Genomic DNA, 21,412 nt, shown 5'->3' with positions numbered 1-21,412 from the left:
CACATATTCCCACTCCTCTCTCCAGCTGCAATTGCTGTTGTGCAGCAACTTTTTTACCCCTTCTTAGATATGTTATCCCAGAGGCACTACCACCGTTGCTCGGTCTTGGCCAGCAGCAGGTCCGTCTTGGAGCTGGCTGGCATTGGCTCTATCAGACATTGGGGAAGTTTCTAGCAGCTTCTCACAGAAGCCACCCCTGTAGCCCCCCCACTACCAAAACCTTGCCATGCAAACCCAATACAATCCTGATTAAGCATAGATGTTTTACTGCTGTTATTGAGGCGGATTAACAAGCACAGTCTTAAGTTACAGCTTCTTTGTGAACAGCAGTCTCAAAGTTCTTTCTAAGTAGGCAGTTTTAATATGTTAACATGGTTTCAGTCTTAATCAAAATAGCAGTTATACTGCTGTAGCTTACTTATCAAATATTCTAACAGTTCTTTCAGTATTTGAAAATTAGTGCTGAAAAAAATGATGAGGTTTATGCTTCTTTTTAAATCTGATGCTGACTTATTTTGCAATGATACCTAAGACTTATATGACAGTAACTCTATTTAATTTTTGTGATTCTTTGAACAATGACATAGCAAGGTGCCATGGATGCACAAAATAATTTTTCTTGGCTAAATCACAAAGCCACTGGAGAATTTTCAGTTTTCCTTGATAAGTTGTCAAATTCATGTTCTGTTTAGGTAATGCTGTAGAAATAACCTAATTCTGAGAAAATATTTTATTCCCTTCCACCAGAGAATTCTTTCCAAATAGAAATATACATTTATATCATTTTAAGTCAGTTGTCATTTATGAACCTAATAGTCAGAAAATCACTCAGCAGTCTTGTAGAAGGAACATGCAGAATACGAGTGAATATTTTGTGAGGCCAAACAGCAGGTGTGACCAGTCCTGTAAGAATAGTTTTTCACAATTCAGCCTGTCAAAATTCTATTTAAGGATGTTGCCAAGGTAAAGCAAATGAGTTACAGATGTCTGATTTACAGTGGATAAACTGGTTTACCTTGGAAGTTTTCTGAAATATGGTTTAAAGAAATTGTATATGCTTTATCATGTGAAGCTTGAATAACATTCAAGACTCTTCTCTAAAATTTGCTGTTTATGAAAGTTATTTTAAAAAGATATAATTTAATTTTTCTAGTGGAGCAACTGTTCAGTCTGAAGCCAAAGGTAAAGATGACCAACCATTGCTTGTCCTCACGGGATCAACTCTCAGAGTTCGCAGTTTTGACCAGCTGTCCTGTTTGCTACAAATTGCTATGGAAAAAAAGTTAAAGGAAGCACAGGCATGCCTAGAAGGTTTCCTTTCTTCTTTTTTTTCATCTTTCCTCTCTCTTAAAAAGTATGTCTTCTCCTTCAATTCGTGTTTATGAAATGTGAAGAAAGAAACGCATGCCTTCATTTTAAGTATATAAGAAGGTGTTGATTCACAAAGGTGGCTAAAGGTGCTGATCCAGAACTTAATGAAGTTTTGATTTCTTCTTTTATTTTCACAGAAATCAATAACAGAGAAATCTGGAATAAAGTTAAAATAAAACTGTTGAATCTCATATACAAGTTCATGTATACTGTGTAATACCGCAGCTATTGCAACAGACAGTAGGTTTAAATTTCTGAAAAAGAATGTCTTATTGGAGGCTAATAGCAATTTTTCCTATGTTTGTAGTTTAATCCTCTTTTAAAATGTTACATCCTTAAAAAATAGCCAAAGAAGAACTTATATGCTTAAGGCATTCTTACCTGCACAAGGTTCACAGTGAGCATTTCCAGCTCCTTCTCACAATGGTTTTTAAAATACAGGTACGAGTACTTTTACTGTGTAATATTCAAGTCCTAGATTTTCAAACTGACAATTAGACCCCTGATATGCTAAAATGGATATCCTCCTCTCGTTGGAGGTGGAAGAGATCAGTAATATTCTTTGGTAATATTAGAAGAAATTGCATCTGCCATTCCAAAATACAAATGCTCGTACTGGATCAAACTTCAGATCCATCTAATCCAGGGTCCTGTCACTGACAGTGATCAACCATGAATAATAGGGAAGAATAATATGGACAAGGTATCATGCAGAGGCATTCACAGATGCATGGGACTTCATTTGCAGGAACAGAGCAAAATGTTTTTGTAAAACCCATTGACATGCAGTTATGTCACTGTTTACCAAAAAGAACAGCTGGCATAGCTGAGGAAGTAATGGGGCCATTGGGAATGATGCTAGAAAACTTTAAAGATGTTCTTTAACACTAAGTCATATTTCCAAAATGATCCGTTTTCAGTGAGTTAAACCCATTGATTTCCTGTTTTGGTGATCAGCCAGGCATATTTTCTGGAAAGGGGGCTGTCGATAAAGGGAAGTATTTAATATTCACCTCTTGGTTGAACGAATCTTAATCTTTATTGTGGAAAGCAATTTTGTTTGTTATGAAAAAATTCTTTTTGTTCTTAATGTTTTCATATTTTTAAAAGTGCATTTCAAATTACAAGAGGGGGACATGAAAGAATACATCATACAGTAATATTTGATGAATAACTATGCACATTATTAGAGTTCTTAATTGTAAATTAATAGCATCAAAATTATTCATCAATTGAGATAAAAAGTGTTTGTCTTGCCTAATAATTTTTAACATAGTGTCACATTATATGATTCTGTTTCATGTTTACAGCTAACAGAGATCCTATAGTGAAAATTCTTGGCCCTGAATATGGGACTGTTGAAGAAGATACGTCCATGTTGCATTTACTTGACAAAGTCAAAAAAGATGATGACCCTGAAACAGATATTAAAAGGAAAATCTTTCTTCTTCTTCATCAGCTGGATTTGCAACTGCTTAATAGTTCTTTGAAACACATTTCACAGTAAGTGCATTTCAAATGGAAGCTAAGCATGTCAACCAGGGCATTTTTTTGTTTTATTGTTAAATCAGATTGGTTTCAACCCACAGCATGTGCTTTTAGTGTGACATAAAGAAATTTATTGAAATAACTTTCACTGTTCACTAAGTTATTGAAAAAACATTGTTTTTTTCCTGAAGATTTTGCTGTAGGTATGGGTATGCAAGTGTGTGCCTGCGAGTGTGGTTTTTTTATTGCATATGTTTTGCGTTTTTGTAGCAAATTGAAGTCATTTGTACAAACAACAAAGTTACAGTTAAATATTTTCAAGGAAATGTTTATTTCTTCATGGAAGCATATTAAGTATTACATTGAGTCTGTTCCATAGTTACAAGGACTTCATATTAGCTATGGAACTAAAATTTCACTAAACTAACAGATAAAATTAAGAAAAACAATGGGAGATGACCCATTTCCAGATTTTTGTTGCTACTATTAAGACTCGGTGTAAAAGGAAAAAATCTTGTAATATTCTCTTTTCATTTCTCTGAGTATGTCCTTTGATGAATACATTTTAGACCATTTTCTATTAATTGCAGAGACGTAAGACTAAATCCAGCTGCTATAAATAATGAAGTGAATCTTCTCAAGAATTTCTCTGGGAAAGGAGAAGAGACAGTATTGGAATCACTGGAATATACTTCAGGTCCAAATCTGATCATATCTCACGTTCATATATACCTTATTAAAGTATTTGACTTCTGTGTGAAATCTGCTAAATTAATTTCAGTAATAAATTTGAAGTGTTTATTTCTACTGCAAAGTTATAAAGTAAAATAAAAAGTATTTTCAGATGTGGAATGCTGTTCTTCAGCCTTTAGTTATAGAAATCATCTCCAATCATATGAATTTCTTCAGTGGAAGTAGAGGAAGTGAGCTGAGTCCCTGATCCTGAAAAGTGCTAAGCATAGTTGCAGTTCTTAGTTGGATCGGGCCATGGGTCACAGAGCTTTGCATTATTAGTTCCTAACAGTATGAATTCTTAAGAGTAAGGTATTGGTTTGGGAATTTTATTTGTATACATGTTATATTTATCATCAACATAACTATTAAAAATATTTTTAAACTGGATAAAAACACTAATGCTAATTGGTTACAGATTACACATTCTCTAATGGATGCCGAGCTCCTCCCTGGAGACAAGTGCATGGAGAAATTTGTTACCTAGTCATCAAACCACATGACACTGATCCTTTGTATATCACTTGCAGCACAGCAGGAGTATTTTTAAATGGAGTAAGTAATAATAAAGGATACCATGGAGTAATGAATATTTTTATGTGCTAAAATAAAAAATCTATCAGGTTTAGGGTAGTGGTGTTGAGGCTGTAAGACCTGCAGAGTTAGTTTATTGGTACAGAAGGAGAAGACACAGTAATAAATGTATGCAAGTTTCCCCATATGTTTTGAATGCTTTTTCTATAAGTTTTATACTATGATTGCATTCTGCACCTTTTGCTAGCTGTGTTTGTTTAGCCCTTAAATGTAACCCTAACAGTCCTTCACACTATTCCTATTTAAAGGTACTGTGAGGCTAGATGCCTCTCTAGTGCCTCATTGCTCTTGATCTGAGGTGTAATACTATTGCATGGCTAATATAGTTTGCTTTTGTCTTTTTATAAATGACAAGCAGTTCTTTCTCCTTTCAGGGGAAGCTTTTTAAAAATTATTTATCTCTTTTCTTCTACTTTTCATTTTGGTTACCTCTTTCCTTACAGATTTTATTTAAACGTAATAGCCCTTTATGTATTTTAAGCAATGACCAGAGCTCTTCTGTTCATTTTGAAGAGAGACTGATGTCCGTCAGGTGTAACTTCACAAATTTATTTCCTAAGAGTTAAAAAATCCAGGAAAATTTTAACTTAGCACATTTTAAATGGATGAAGCTCATAAGTTTAGGCTCAGTCAGGTCACATTATTTTCTGATCCTTTTAGACATCTGCCATACTGCACTGGAAGCTCATATTTACTTGGTTGTTTGCCATGAGCCATAAATTCTTTTCAGTGGAACTACCCACAGTACAATTAACTAATAGTAATTACTTGCAGAATTCTATGTAAGATCTGGATTATCTTTTGGGATCCATGGAGACGATCCATGCATCTTTACCAAGTATTATTGAGGTTTGATGGACTCTGTGCTGAGCATGAGACTTCTGTATATAATTCTGTATGACCTCTGTGCTCTTTAGCAGTATTTTATGATGCACATTAAATTACCTGTGTAAGGCAATACTATTAATAATTTTAAATTTATTCTTTTTTTAAGGGTGAGCTAAAGGGTAAAGATGACATTGACTATGAAAGAAAAAGTTATGTATATAAAGATATTGTCACATTTTTAAGGGAGAGATCACCTAGATTTGTAGAAAATATGGCTAAACAGGTATGTATTTATTGATACTAGGTGTATATTCTAATTTGTACAAACGTACATTGTACATTGTTAAGAATTACATTATAAACCTGGCTGAATGTTTATGTTCTTTATCAAACATAAATCTGTGATTAAATGAAGAATTTTAAAGACTCTCAAATGCATTTATTATTTTTCTTTGGATTTGTTTCAGTTTCTACTAAATATGTTCCTTTCGTAAATAGCAAATAATACACTATTTCATGTATCATTCTATCATACGTTATTATGAGGTTTGATCATGAGGTTTGATCCAATATGTGAGGTTAACTTCTAATTTTGCATTAAAAGTTTTGCTTGTCTTCTGGTGTTATTCTTTATGGAGCACTGGAAATATTAAAGCAGGAAAATATGATATCCTTACAGAAAAGGTCAACTTTTTATGACAATATTTTTCTGTGATCAAAACCACTTAAATTTTTATCTTCATTCTTTGTAACCCAAATATAAATCATAGCCCAACTTTTTTATGAGAACTGCCTGATTTAAATATCAGGGCAAGAGTTAAGCATACAGCTTACACACACTGTGTTGCTTCAGCCACTGTAAAATGCAAGTGTTTTGGCTTTTATTTAGAGCTCTATATTAGCTAGAATCACATAGTGCCACTGCAATTTTACAATCAGGTTGTTTCACCATTCCTGATAAAAAATCTTTTTTCAGATTTCTAGTGTGATTATAACAGATTAGTAACTTGGTGGTAAAATTAATTACAGGCTAAAACCTGTCAAAAGTTTTATTGTGGTTATTTCTATGCAATTTTAATTATTTCAAGAAGGAAGTCATTAACAGGGAAATTTTCTTATCATTTAGTTTTGATTTTCTGGGATGTAGGGCTGATGTTTTTTTTCTCTGAGATACAGATATTTGACAGTTCTGAAAGAACAGAGCATTTCAAGTTGTACACAAATACAGTAACTTATATTAACAGTAATGGAGTTAAATTTGTAAGTTGTTCTGTTTGAAAGTGCAAAAAGTTCCAGAATGTGTTTTATTTATCCCATAGGCAAGTATTTTTTTATGTTATATCTACATATTGGTTTATATTTCATAAATGTGAAAATATATGAATGTTTTTAAACATAATTATTGGCTTAATGTATTTTCAAAGTGATTTGGCTTCATTTGATGGTCATGAAAGGTAAAAAATGGTAATATTAATATGTTAATATTATGCTAAATGTTAATATAGATTAATGTTAAGATTGATAATAGAGATAATATACCTTTCTTTACTGGTTTTCTGCTCTTATAAAGATACTGTAGCTATTCAAGAAATGTGTACACTTATTAAATAAGAGTAAATAAATAGAATTTATCCTATTTTCCTTCAATTGTCATATAAATCACTTAGTATTCTGTGACTGTGTAAATAAGTTTATGCTGAAGAGTATAAATTATAACATTTTAATGGTTTAGGAATATCATATCCTATTGCCTTGATGAAGAGCTGGTTTCGTACATTCTGCATTCTAAAACTAGAATTTAAACAAGTTAATACTGTAGAGCTGCAGAGCATTTGTATTTGAGGGAAAACCTTCTCTACTCTAGAACTCTGAAAAGCAGAGAAAAGCTATATTTCCAAGGTTGCCTACATGAAATAAATTATGACAGGAAATAGTTTTGATCTATTTTCTGAGGAGAGCTTCAAAAAGCTCATTACATACACATATGTTGCAAACCCAATTAACTTTTATAATATCTTCTTGGCCTTGTTTAAGCTAACATTTAGAATTGCTATGTTGGCATATAGTGCTGTAAGAAACATACTTTTTAACATGTACTTAGCTGGTCAAGCTACAGCATCAATTCCCCTGTGATTTGTCTAGTTTATCATGTGTTAAATTGTCTTGTCTAGAGTACATTTTCAGAATGAGAGAATTAGCATGAGTTAGTTTATGATTAGATATTTGGGTCAGCAAGCCTGGAACAGCCGATTCACATCAGGGACTAGTCGAAAACAGACCATACTATGACAGTCTCCTTAAAAATGCCTTGAATCAGATACATAAAGGAATGTCTTCACCTATCTGGTAGTGACAGCTGCAATAATAATAGTAAGTAATGATCGTATGCTGTCTTTCCTGTAAAAATTGAATATGTTCCAGTAGAGAATAAGAGTTGACAAGCATCCTTTCTGTTCTGGATATTTTTGATCAGCCATGGTACTAGACACAGACAGCTGAAGGATTGGTAGGTGCCACTCATCTCCATTCTTGTATGTGACTTGTTCAACAATGTTTTGTCCTGAGAGACAGAAGATAAAAAAACTGAAATGGAATGTGTTTATATTAATTCTAAACTATATCAAATTAAATTACTTGGAACTGAAATCTAGCAGCTTATCATAGCCTATTTTCAGTTTTATGTTCATTAATTTTTTGTGGGAATTTTTTGTAAATCCTTTATGCAGGGAAATGGTTTTTATATAAATGATCCATTGAAAGCAGAATGACTGACTTTGCAATTCTAGATCTTAAAACTCATTTGGAATTAGGTTCTATAAAAGTGCTTGTGTCACAAATTATTTAACATATTAGAAATTGAACAACACCCAACATTCAAGTATGTTCAGGAAGTTCCAAATTTAACTAGTTCATTTATTTCAAAAACTTTAATTTGCACACGGTAACAGCTGCTTTCCAGATTAATGTTTCATTCTTTTAAAGACAATCTGATTTTATCCTTATAATCTAATTCTACATTTAATACATACAGTTTTTAAGCACAGCATCCTGGACTTGTGCTTATAACTTATTGTTTTAATATGCATTATTCATATAGCAATATGACTGACAAACCATGTCTCCTTCTTTTATTAGGAATATAATTTTTTTAAAGAACCAACATATGAGAAGAATTATCAGCGTATGGAAGTAGTTGATGCTAAGGTCCCTGGCCAATCCCAGAACCTTTATGATTTTACAAAGAAGAATGTATGTGAGAAAGTGAAAAGTTCTGCAGCAAGAAGGAGATCCATTGACAAGAAGAAATTAGAACCATCAATGAAGTGGAAGAATACTGGGCTTTGTGCTTCCCACAGATAAGCAGTTATCTTTATAATTGAATTTTCCTATAGATCTTTCTAAACTGTGCTAATGATTGGACTGCATGTTATAGGCTTGCATTATTATCTTAAGTTAGGAGCAATAAAACAAAATTTACTACATGTTAATTTCTAAGAAGAGAGTACAGACTACCAAAGAGATTTCTCAGTTTTCTTCTGTCATGCAACAACTTTGATGATGTTATGTCATTTCCACAGCAAGGCAGAGAAATATCTTGCAACCATCTGCAGAGAAATATCTTGCAACCATCTGCAGTACTGGTCCTCCAGGACTGTGATATTATCACATTTTTGGTGTAAAATTTCCTTTAAAGCAAGACAGAGTAGACGATCTAAACCACACTTTCTGAGGGAGGCAAAAGAGATCCAGGATGGAAAATCACGATGACTCTTACTTATACTACCAATTTGTAATGATTTCATATTATATGAGCTGCTTTTCTAGCTCTGCTTAGCAACAGTCTTCACTAATGAGATTATCTCAAAGTTTGGACACCCAAAAATAGTGTATACATATATTGGATATTGTTGGAACAGATATTGAAAACAGAACTCCGTTCTGATTTCATGTTTCCTGATTTTGTGTTAATGGGGGAAGAAGAATATCTGAAGGAAAGGCTTTGATGGCTATCCTACAAAAAAAAAGTCAGTGTCTTCTCAAGTCTGCCAATTTGACATGTTACAAGAAACATTTTAAGAGATTTTGAATGTGACCTACAGTCATCAGTTAAAAAAATGTGGTTTTCCAGAGGCAAGAGCTTATCTTTTTCCACAGTCATTGTTAGAGTCTAGATGTAATGAAATTGGCTGTAATCATTGGTAGTATTCTCTTTTATTGTTGTGACTGTGATAGTATGACCAGCCCAGGCTCAAAAGGACATTTTGTTTTCACAACATTGTAAATTAGGGACAAAAAAGCACCAGAGATTGTGCCCAGCTAGGCCTAGGAGTCTTCTTGGAATATGAGGGGAGCAGGATATATTGTATTCAGCATGATCAAAGCTATGGAACAACTCAGTGTGTGGAAGAACTAGGCAGACCAGGGCTATTCTGCCTGGAAAAAAGATGACTGGGAGACAATAAGACAGATACAAAAAAACATGACGGGAGATGGTAAATAGGGAACAGATAGTCACTGTCCGTTCTAATACAAGAATACAGGGCATCAAATGAAAATGAGCCAGTGAGACCAGTTCAGAACAAAGGGAGAGACTTCTTCATGCAACACATGGCTAACCTCTAAAATTCTTTGCCACAGGATGGTAGAGGTCATTTGTTTATGTGAGTTCAAAAAGCAAGCAGACACATTCAGGGAAGAAAAGTCCATCCAAAACTGCTAACACAAGGATGATCAGGAGCTCCCTGAATCAGAGTTTGCTGAAGAATATTCTGGAAAAAATAATTTCCATGTTCTTCCATTGTTCTTCTGCTGTTACCTAGATAGCTGCTATTGGTCATGGTTGGAGATTGTATCCTAGGATAAATGGACCTGTGGTCTGTCTGCATATACTCATTCTTTGTTTTTGTATCACATACAGGTCAGCATAATATAATATAATTTTTCTAATATCACACTATTTTATTAAAGCAAAATTACTCACTTAAGACACAGCATACTTTCTGTTTAACTCTACTGTGTAGGTTCATAACCTCATATGTACTGACATAATACGTGTTCAACCATAGCTTTTTGGTTCTATGTATATATATATATATATTTTTTTTTAAATAAAAACAAATATTTTAGTGACAAGGCTGCAAAAAAAGATACTGAAGAAGAAGGGAGAAGTAGTGCTGTGTCTCTGAAAATCAAAAAGAAAGCCAGTGGCATTTCTTCTGAATCTGTTAAAATACAACCAGCTTCAAAATGGTATGGGTTACTTATTTTTCTTCCTTCAATTTTTTAATTTTTATTTTCTGTATCTACAGTAATTATCACCATATTTACTATTTGGCAATGTCAATTATATTTTTCGAATTCTGTTACTAGGCAGTGTCATCATACCTGTTTAAAATGTACTTGTTCCTGTTAGTTTATAGCTGCTTAAAATGGGTGATGCTGTGTGTTTATATTTAGTAAAGCATCAGGCAAGTTTGAAGACATTAGTGAAAGTTCCTCAGAGACTGAGGAAGATGAAGAACAGCCCATACGTCATCAGGAAGGAAACACCGATTTGCCATCAGAATACTGGGGAATTCAGAAACTTGCAAAATATTTAAAGGTAAATAAGAAGTGTTAATAAATTTTATTTTAAAAAAAGCTACTCTTTACCTTCTACATCTGAGGACACCAGACCAGCTCCTCGTATTTTCTATCTTCCATATATTTTAGAATAGCCTTACTATATAGTATATTCAAATCCTGGAACTGTGGACTTTCCTATCACACACCCCTTTCTCCTGCATTTTTTTTATCTGCTATTTTTGGCTTATATAGACCCTTAGATTAAACCATCTGTTCAGTGTTATTTAAAACTTAAGATGGTATAATTTCTTTATTAATTATTGGGTTTCTGCTTTGCTTTTTGGGTGAAACTTTCCAAGATATTTCTTTATGTGGATAGTAACTTTCAAGAGTTTTTATTAAAACTGAATACTTGCCTAAAGTCTTTCATCAAGTATGATTAATGCATGACTGAAGTAATTCTAACGTGGTCTTGTGTCTGGATAGATGCTGTTAGTGGACAAGAAAATGTATGATAAACAGGCATCCTTTAAAACAAAAAACCCCGTTTTTTTACACAGACTTGTTGAAAATCTTTTGGAACCTATAAATATAGATGTTTAGAATTCTGTGTATGTCTGAAACATGTAAAAAAACCAACAACCCTCTACTATTCTGGGAAACTAAAACTAATTATGTTTTTCCCTCAGGAGAAATTCCTTTACAAGTTTGTACTGGAATTTATGTACTGTAAGTTACTAATAAAAGCGCTGGTTTATTTGTTTTTTTGAGTACAGCTACAGAATATACACATCCGACTGATAAAATGATGGTGCTGGCATTTGGTACAGCAGAAATACTTGTGAGGAATAAGCAAAGCTTTGGCTCCTTCCAGTCCTTTAACCATTGTAGAAGAGTAACTTAGTCTTTTAAACAGTTTTCAGTGCACTCGCACTGCTTGTTCTCAGTTCGTGAATGTGGGACCTATTGTGATTGTAGCCAGGCACACAGAAAAGCATGGATAATACAAGTGTCTCTACAATTTTCTTTGCCTTATATTTTCTAGTTGGACTTCTATATTCTTGTCATTTTGGCTATGCTAAAATAACCCTTTGCAAGTGTAATCTGGTGTAACATTCAGCTTGTAACTTGCTCAGCTATCCATTAATGCTAAACACACTATATATACATTTTGCATGATATGATTGTTTCTGTTTGCATATAATTACAGTTCAAGATGTTGTTTTCAAATCTTTCAATCTACTAATAGCTTGCTTCTGTCTGTCTTATGGACGACCTCTTTGTACTTTTCTGAGAACTCAGAGAAATAATCATGCTACTTTTTAGCAAAGACCCAAGGTCCTCCTGGAGAGGATACTAGAAATTTATTACTGTTGACAAACTCCCAGAAATCTTTTCATTGATCCTTCTATGGACCACCCTCTTTACTGACAAGGCTCTTCCCTCCTTATTACATAATTCTCAAACTCCCTTTCCTCTCTAGATCCTTCATGTAGTCATGTTTAGATTTTAGTATTGGACTTGATTGAATACTGAAACATATCTACACTAGCATGGAACCATTCTGAATGAAGAGTGAGAATGGCAAATAGGAAAATATATTTTTAATGCTCCTCTGTTTTAGAAATGAGTATATTTTGTTCCAGCTGTCAACAAGCAAAATTATTTAATGGCTTAGAACTGGAAAAAGAAAGGGGAGCATTTTTTATCAAATTGTGAGTACCTGTTAAGAAGTGTTTATAATACAAAATTCCATCACATGAAGAAGTTTTGTTATGAAAATTCAAATGTATACTTGTTTATGTATTCATGCACACCCAAGTCTTCCAATAGTGCTTTAAACTAGATATAAATTGAACAAAGTACTTGAAGATATATTTAAAATAGTTCTCTGTTGATTCTTAGCTACGTAAAGCAAGAAATCCCTAGTGTCAGATAAAGCTGAAAAGAGATGCCTCAGTGCCATACCACAGACAGTGGTTGAAATTTTTATTGATGGAGTGCTACTTTAGCTTGCACATGGAATTCATTTTAATTCAAGTATAAATACTGCACTTCTGGCCAGACTTAGGAGATTTTTTGGCATTCTTGTTGTTCATGTAGGCAAGTGTTCATGACACATGCAACATAAGAGAAAATAAATGTATGACTGCAATATTTAAGTATCTACAAGCATATTTATATAGAAGCACACATTTCAGAGTGGTTGTGTGTCTTCAAAGGTTGTATACATTGTTTGAACATCTTAAAAATTTAATAAAATGCCTTAAATAATGTATGTTTGAGATACCAAGTTAGAAAATATAATAATTTGTAGGTGCAACCATTTTTTGATTGTCTGCTAAAGTAAATGTGAATCACAGTTCAGCAAGACTTATAAAAGATCAATTTGCAAACACAAAACTTCCATAAAACCTGAAAGATACCTAGTTTTTATACCAATGTTAGATTGTCATTAAAACTTGAAAAGATGGTTGCTTCCTGTGTAAAGCAAACTTGCCAGATCCTGTGAATTGTGCCTGTAGACTATGTATTTGTATAACTCTTCATGGAGAGAAAATTCCAGTGCAGGGGAAATTCCCTTCTGACTTTTTGCCCTTCTCCATTCCCCCTCCTTTCTGGGAAAGAGCAGCCATGTTGGAATTGCTCCACTGGGAAGCAGCTGCTTCTGTGGTCTGGCTCCTTGTCCTACCTTCAAGCTTCCCAGGGCTGTGAAACAGAAGATAGAGCATGTGTGTTCTTGCCATGTCTCCCCATCAACGTAAGAACGGGCAGCGAAGATAGATCAGTGAGCTTGGTGATGGCATTGTGTTAGGCATCTTTTGGGGCTAGAGTAGATAGATAAAATTGGAATGAAGCACTCTGTTGATGTTTGTAACAGTGAGAGTCACTCAGGAGAGTCTGCTTCACATTATTTATTAAAGTAGTGCTTCTGAAGTATTGGATTTCTAGGGGAAGGACTACATTTTACATGTGAAAAATTTTAGGAATAGTGTGAAGGGGTCACATTTTACAATTACCTTTTTACTAGAAATGGGGAACATTAGGTAGAAATGCATAATCTTCTTTGTGGCAGAGCTGGGGCTGTTCACTGAAAAAAAAAAAGAGAATGAAAAAAGGTGATAGCTGGGCACAGTGCTTTGTGCTGCCTGCTGCTGAGCATGATTGTTGCCAGTTTTAAGATAAAACTGAGATGCTGAGAGGTGAATTGGGGCTGGTGACTGTGCCAGGAATAACTCCAATCTCCAGAATAAGTCTTTAACCCCTTAAACCCTTGTGCTGCTCGGTTTTGGCTCCCTGTAAGGGTGTGATTTATATGTATACCTATGCCAGGGTGAGCTCTGGATAGAGTTCTGCAGGACCATGTCAGTTACAGAATTCTTCCTTCAGTTTCTTACCTGGAAAGTCATTCTACTTTTGTCTGTATTTCAGGGGTACACTAGTGAAACCAGTCAAGTCTCATACCTCATGTAAAATATCCACTAATTTCATTTCTGTTTTGAATTACTCCAGTTCAAATGACCTCATTCCCAGAACAGCATTGTGTTTCTTTTCTGCTTTGGAATCATAGGTGGACAAACCTGCTATCTCTCCCCAGCTGTTTGCATCTTGTGCCAGGTCCAGGAGCTGGAGGAAGGCTATGGTGCTGCACAGGAGCTAGGGAGGATGTGCCCCAAGTATGGCCTTGAACACCAGCTCCCAGGTGCCCCTGTGTGCTGGTGCTGCATTGCAGTAGATGGCTGGGAAGGGAGGACATCTGTCACATGACTCAATGAAATCTCATTGACTGGACAAGGAAAAGGTTGAAAGAACTGCGGGATACACTGGGTATATTCAGGTCTGCTCCACAGCTTCATTTTGGCAGGACCTTTGGAAGACTGTTGCATTCAAGCAACATTTCTGTAGCTGGCAGGAGGCCCCTCTGTATTGGGCTTACATTACGTAAAGATGGCAAACAGACCAGGGAGGCAGGAATGTACAGGAATATTCCTTCTGGTTTTTGCCTCTTCCCTTTTCTTTTTCTCCAGCTCCCTCTAAAAGTCCTCACTTATTTCTAGGCAATCGGGTCAAGCAAATTAAAGTCTTAAGAGATCAAAGCTATGGGTCTAGTTCTTACAGTGCATGTGTTGCAGTGAGTATTGGCTGGGTAAGACCTACTGCCCATCACTTCTGCTTCCCCTTTGCAGTGCGAGCAGAGCTGAGCAAGGAGGATGTAGTGTGGCTGCTGCACCGCAGGCAGAATTTATTTCCTCTTCTCAGAAAGCTCAAATTTATCAGTTAGGGAAATGCAGCTGTGTGTTGGCTTGTAGGAAGGATAGTGGATCACCAGCTGAGCTCTTTGAACATGGAGGGCACTAGCATTTTTGGGGAAGAAGGGTACAGGTTAGAAATGCAGAAAGTCAAACAGACAGTGAAAAGATGCAGGGAGGCTCTGGCAGGAGCTAAGATGCAGGATCTGAAATAAGAGGTTCATGTAGGTATTGTTAATAAACAGTATGGGATAGTTTTATTCCCCAGGAAAAGACAGGGAGACATCTGGAGGTTGGAATTTAGGGGCTCGGGGCAATCCAAGGTGCAGGAAATCCATGTATGCATGAAAGGTAGGAATGTGGACAAGGAAGGTCCAAAACTATTACAGAAACAGGGAGCCTGTTGCAGAAGATTTGAGGACCAAATCTTATATGGCAGTTGCGCGTGTGTGTGTAGTTCTTTTGCACTCTGTATGCAAGGTGTGCAGTGTGACATTTCTATATTTGGAGGGGAAGGAGGAGGCAGTCAACAATTGCTTGCACACTTCCCTACTATGCATTAGTATAAAGTCAGTCACAGTTTCTCTCTAAGATAAGACTTGTCATATCTGAGGTCTAAGGTTTTAGATATCTTAAAAACAGATATCTTCATAAAATTTTGCGATAGAAAACATCCAGCCTTTCAAAATAAATTATTACTTTCTTGTGCAAATGAAAATTGTGTAGCAGTCTCAACCCTCCTGTGGTTTAACAGGTGGTGTATACAGCAACTCTTTTATATGAACCAATTATAAATTTATGGCACTTGTGAAGACATTGATGTGGCTTGTAGATTTTTCTCAAAATTTGTATGAAATAGAGGATAGACACAGTATTTTTTAACTGCATGATGGAAAAGTATAGCTTTCTTAAGTTATAATGGTATCGGAAATGTTCCAAATTACTAAGATTACACTAGTACTCATTATAAAAATTTAAATCAACTTCATAAACTATGCATGGATTAAGAAATTAAGCCACAACACAATTGTGTTTTGGGATTAGCAGAGAAGTTAATTCTGTTTTATTCTAAAATGCAGAACCTCAAAAGACACATGAACATATTAGCCTAAGGAATAAAATGGGTCTTTTAATACTAATTCATTTAAAGTGAAACTACACAAAAAGTAATTTTAAGTTTTGTAAGACAAGAAAAAATAGTATTAGTGTTACAGTGTACCCACTTAAGTACCAATTGTTTGTTTACTTATTTCACACATTGTAATACTGCTCAAAAGTTCTGTGGTAGTCATAGAAAAAGTCTAAAATCTCTGGTGTTTACGGATATCCCTGAACAACAAACTGCACAGAGAACTGCAAATACAAATTCTGAGGAACTAACTCTCTGTTTCTTGACTCTGCTTCCATTTTCCCAGGAAGAGTTACTGGTGGGTAGAACTTTACAACTATAATTGGATACTTAGATGATTAACATAGAAGTTACGAATTTGGTCAGATATGTAACAAACTCAGAAATTATTTGGTGTGCAAAATTATCAAAGAAATTTATCTGTAATCTTGAAATCTGGTCCTAGATGTGGAATAGAGACAAATATTAGAATCTAATAGCAGGGGCAAAAATATCTAATCTGTGTAGGAAATATATTGCACATTATATTATTTTTTCCACAATCTGTGGATAAGAGTTAACTGTTTTTCTTTATAGTATCACATTAGCAAGACTTGCATGAGATTATATTTTAGCTATTAAATACAAAATAAGCATATGTAAGTGCATATAAAATATTTTCATACATAAAATAATTTTGCCACTGTGTTTTCAGGACTGACCAACTTTGCAGATAATTTAGCTAACCTTATTAGTAGAGTGTCTAACAATAAATCTTTTCTCTTCCCTTATGAACGTATATGGTGGGGTAATATGAAGGAGCTTATTCAACTGAACTGAAAGATCGAGATGAAAAATAAATTTTGCTGTAGTTTGGCTAAGTGGTAGACTGTTATTTTTCAGAAAGTACCAAATGTATGAGACATAATCATGTGCCACCTGCTAGTGTTTCTGGGCACATGTTTGGCTAACCTGTCAGCCTTGGCAAGTAATCTCTTCATATCACTCTCTTCTCCACTGTTCATGAACATCTCTTGTTCCCATCTTCCCGTATTAGCCAAGATTTTTTTTTAAATTTCAGTAAAGAATGTGATTAGTGAAAAAAATGGGGATAAAAATATGGGAAAACTGCATTTTGTAGTTAAGATATGCATTTTTTAACAACCTAGCCAGTGCTGATCATGAAAAAGAAATCTCTTTATGATAAATTTACTGGGTAGGAAATATTGGCAAATGGTGAACTCTCAAATTATTATTATAATTGGCAACTCTAAAGCACTTGCATAGCTCTCTCCTCAAAATAATGTACAAACAATCATTCCTCATCACAAGAGACATATAAAATCTGTAACAGCCAGTTGATTTTTGACCATTAACACCAACTCTGATGAATTTCTGTGTAGTGGAGGTTTAATTAATATTCTGAGGGTCACCCATTCCTAAGAGTTTCATAGCTGATTAGATGAAAGACAAGATAGAAATAAAGAAAAAAAAAGCAAAAAAAGCAGAATTCAACAAAAAATGAGAAAGAAGAGATGGCATGTCAAAAATTAAGGGCTGAGAAAAGAATGTAAAATAATTGATGTTTGATTCTACTCTTTCTGTAGGATTGTATGCTATTGTAAAAGCAGGTAATTAAATTAATGAGCTATGGTTTTGACACCGTAACTACTGTACCTCTAAAATAATTGTAAATTGCCACAGCTGTCTCAGTCTGACTTACAGCTTTATAATCATGAAGTAGATAATCAAATTGTTGGCTTTCCTAAAGAATTAGAACATGATTGTGTCTGAAAGCTACCAAGAGTTTTAAGACGTGAGAACAGCATTCTTCATTGGTTTTAAGTGTTCCACATTGGATCTAGGCGCAATTTAATCACAGCTTACCATACACACAGTTATTTCAGAAGCATGCCTGTGCTTCAGCCATATCTTCATCTATAGTTGTTTTTCCTATGCTCTCACTAAGCTCAGCTTTTGTTTTATTTCTCCAGAGAACATTTTCTTTTAGTTTTTCATAAACTATTGGTATAATTTTGTTTTTCTTGCAAAATCTTTTTTGGCTGGTTTCAAATCACACTGTCTTTTCTGTCTGCTCAGTGCTTATGAAACTTCAGCAGCATGGTAGCTCTCCAGTAGTCTATACAGGCACAGGTCCTTCCTAGTTCAACGTCATTAAATTTTCTCCACAGATTCACTTCCACTGGTTTCCCAAATGAGTTCGATCCATAAAAATAAAATAGCTGTAATAACATTAAGGCTTTTATTCTCTCTGTGAGCCAAGTGCTAGGCAAAATCAAAACTGCTTAGGCAGGTGTGACACTGTCACACAAGGTCAGTAGTACATCTGTATTATGGGCAGCATATGTCACATCTCCAAGCCTGCAGTCAGGATTTACAAGTTATGTTAAATTAACATAATCAATGTTAAATTCAAATAAAGTAGTGCTGTTTGTGTAGTTTGGGGTTTTTTTTAAATTTAATTCTAGACCCTTTTCTTTTTGTCATGCAATCCTCATTTCCTGCTAATTTCTGCATGTTCTTTTAAAAATATATATACTTTCTTTTCCTCAGATGAAGTGGCCAAAGGCAGGGAGGGTGCTGTAGCCATGTTCTAGTGCCAAGACATAAAAGGCAATACCTAGATTCAGACTCATCTCACCTAGCTCTAAAGGTGAAGAGAGTAGGTGTTTGTAGCTGAGCTGGGCATTCAAGGCTACCTTTACGATCAGTGGAAAAAATAGGCACTTTTAGGATGTGAGTCACCTGATATTTTAAGCATCTAATTCAGAGTGAGATGAATCACGTTTTCAACTTCATTGTTGACTTGATCTCAATTAACAGGAACGTAGGATGTCTATAGATGACTCGATCTTAATTATCAGGAACGTAGGATGGCTGTAGATGAGTGCATTTAGACAGCTGATTCCCATCCCCTCAGTCTTGTGCATTTGAAATCATCAGTGAGTATAAGGTGAAGTAGTCTTTTGAAGGACTACTCTTATTCCAGATTCTTTATGTATTTGGAAATAGGGGTTTGCATGCTTTCTGGCCTTCTTTCCTTGGAGTACTTTGTAAAAATCATCCTTTTGTAACAGCCTTAGAAACTAATTGGCAGTCCTCAGTTAATGGAAGAATTAATTGATGGGCATCTGCTAGATACCTGTGCTCTAACTTTGGCCTAGGCAGCTTGGTGACTGTGCTTGATCTTTGTTTACATAGACAATAGACGTGATCACCATCCTATAGGTTTGTCTTGCTTCTAGTTCTTCAGAAGGGTTTCAGCGGGCCAGACCTACTGGCTTTGCACAGCTCTTTAGCTTCTTATCAGCATGTGCTGCACTATGTTTGGGCAATGACACTTTGTCACTTCAGGGAGTGGGCTGCAAAGTATCCTCACATTTTTAGGACGGTTCTTCTGACACTATGTTGGTGAACAAAGAGAGAGGCTGTCTGGATTCTGGAGAAAAGCAGGAGTAAATAACCACCTGGAAGGAATTTGTAAGAATTAGCTGTCCAAAAAAACAGCAACATGTGGAGATTTTGTGACATCTGACTGAGATTGATGTTGTCTGAGCAATCAGAAAAGCAAAGTAAAAAATCCAATAATTTCTACACAGATGCAAAGGACCTTATCTGCCTTCTGGTCACTAAAACATACATATGTCCTTTCTTTAAGGAATCATATGAATCTAAGTTACTCACTTACTGTTCTATGAGAAACAGCATTTTTGTTCTCTTTACCCAAGAATCACTTTTAAGTTTATATCTTGGCCTTCTGAGTTACTTTGGTCTATATTAGCCCAACTAGCTGTTCTCACCTATCTGTACTGGCACATAATACGTCTGAGAGCTTGTTTGCTTGTTTTTCTTGCAAAACAAATTTATCCATATTTAGAAGTTTTCCTGAAAGAACATTTTTTGTCAGTTGGTATCTTTTAGCTAGTTTGTATCTTTTAGGAGGGAGATTGCATAGGCAGCATAAAGGGCATATTTATGGGATGGGAGGGAATTGGGAGAGAAGCATCGCTCAAGGACACCATGAGCCCTAAATGTTCACTGCTCATGTCAAAGGGACATTTTGAAGGCCATTGAAGGATTACTGTAGGATAAGTTTGTCTCAAGGGCTTGTGATTCATGTAGCATCACATATGACTTCAGCCAGAGACTGAAGGCATAAGGAGAGGAAAGAAAGTGGATAAAGACTAACATCAGGTGGAAGCCTATATAAAAAAATGTTTGCAGGTGACTGGGCTGAAATATTTAAATTTAAGGACATAGCCCACTTGCAACAGGACACTATTAGGACTGCAGCAGTTTTAGATTGAATAAAGTTAGTCCTGAATGCCATGGTCTGATTCCCTTAAACTTGATAAAAGGGCTCTTTGCTGGCCTTGCAGAGTTTTTCAAGTCTGCAGCCAGCCTTGTTCAGGACACAGAGTATCCAGATACCTGTATAAAATCAGTCATCTCAGGATGAAGAGTCTGAACATAACTCTCTAGTCAGCCTGCAAGAGCTGAAGGCATTGTATTGTTTGTATGTGCACTATAGACTCATGGCAGTATAGGGTATTGAGGCCTACCAACAATATAGGTATCCTACCAGCACTGATGTCCTCTATGCGTGAAAAAGACAGAAATGCTGAAGACTTGGGTGTGGTGCACACAGTCATTGTGTCCTATCTTAGTGTCCATGATGATCCTCCAGGCTCTGGGTTATTACAAAGAAGCTAGTCTTTGTATATACATAGTTACTATCCCTTTAGAGCAGGCAGCAAGATGGAATATGAGTATCTTCTTTAACCTCACAACTGAAGATATTTTGTTAAACTGTGAGTGGTATTGGCCATGTTTCTAATGCTCATCAGGCAGGCTCATCATATAGGTATGATGACGTTGCACATTACTATTACAGTTACTGTGGCAATGGAGTTCCCACGCCAAAACGGTTCATTACTTGATGGTAGAAGTTTGTGTGGCCATTTCTAGAGGGAGTTGTCTGACCTTTTGGCCACAGATGTAGGCATGCAGAAAGCTTTGCATTTCAATACCAGAGAGCATTGAATGGAACAACTCTCCTATTGTGTATGACTTACCAAGTGTGTAAGTCTCTGTTCTCCAGAGCGACCTCTTCTGAAAGTGAGGAAAGGGCAGGACAGTGACCGAGATTCAGTATGTCATGATCCAAACAAACAAGCAAGCAATCTTTCTTCAGTTGGGGCTGAAGAAATGTGTGGCCTGTCACTTTCAAAAACGTGGTCCTATCATCCAGGATGCTGAGGTACATCACCTGTTCAGGGACTCCATCTGTGTTGGTGATAATGGCAGCTGAAGGCAGCATACTGCTGGAGAGATAAGATGGTACCAAGGTGAGTGGCTTCTCTTACAAAGAATGGTGGAAGATCATGGTTTGTGCATTAAATGAAGCAATTTGCATATGCTAAAAGTGCATATGCAAATTGTCATGGTGGGCAGA

The 21,412-nt window shown here is 35.5% G+C and overlaps 1 protein-coding gene across 2 annotated transcripts in view; it reads left to right on the top strand.

Moving 5' to 3' along the window:
• ODAD2 (outer dynein arm docking complex subunit 2) overlaps window positions 1-21,412 on the top strand; it is an 88,394-nt gene that overhangs the window by 1,360 nt on the left and 65,622 nt on the right. The window contains exons 2-9 of one of the 2 annotated variants that reach the window (XM_072851529.1): window positions 1,154-1,311; window positions 2,682-2,874; window positions 3,450-3,556; window positions 4,010-4,146; window positions 5,180-5,296; window positions 8,149-8,366; window positions 10,138-10,263; window positions 10,471-10,615. In XM_072851529.1, the coding sequence (XP_072707630.1) occupies window positions 1,154-1,311; window positions 2,682-2,874; window positions 3,450-3,556; window positions 4,010-4,146; window positions 5,180-5,296; window positions 8,149-8,366; window positions 10,138-10,263; window positions 10,471-10,615 (1,201 nt within the window). Of the gene's footprint in view, window positions 1-1,153; window positions 1,312-2,681; window positions 2,875-3,449; window positions 3,557-4,009; window positions 4,147-5,179; window positions 5,297-8,148; window positions 8,370-10,125; window positions 10,264-10,470; window positions 10,616-21,412 lie in introns of both variants that reach the window. The other variant, XM_072851528.1, reaches the window with a different exon arrangement.

Source organism: Ciconia boyciana, chromosome 2 (assembly GCF_034638445.1).
Source record: "Ciconia boyciana chromosome 2, ASM3463844v1, whole genome shotgun sequence".
NCBI classification, from domain to species: domain Eukaryota; kingdom Metazoa; phylum Chordata; class Aves; order Ciconiiformes; family Ciconiidae; genus Ciconia; species Ciconia boyciana.
The sequence above is the reverse complement of the archived record's forward strand: the minus strand, read 5'-3'. Positions and strand labels throughout refer to the sequence as shown.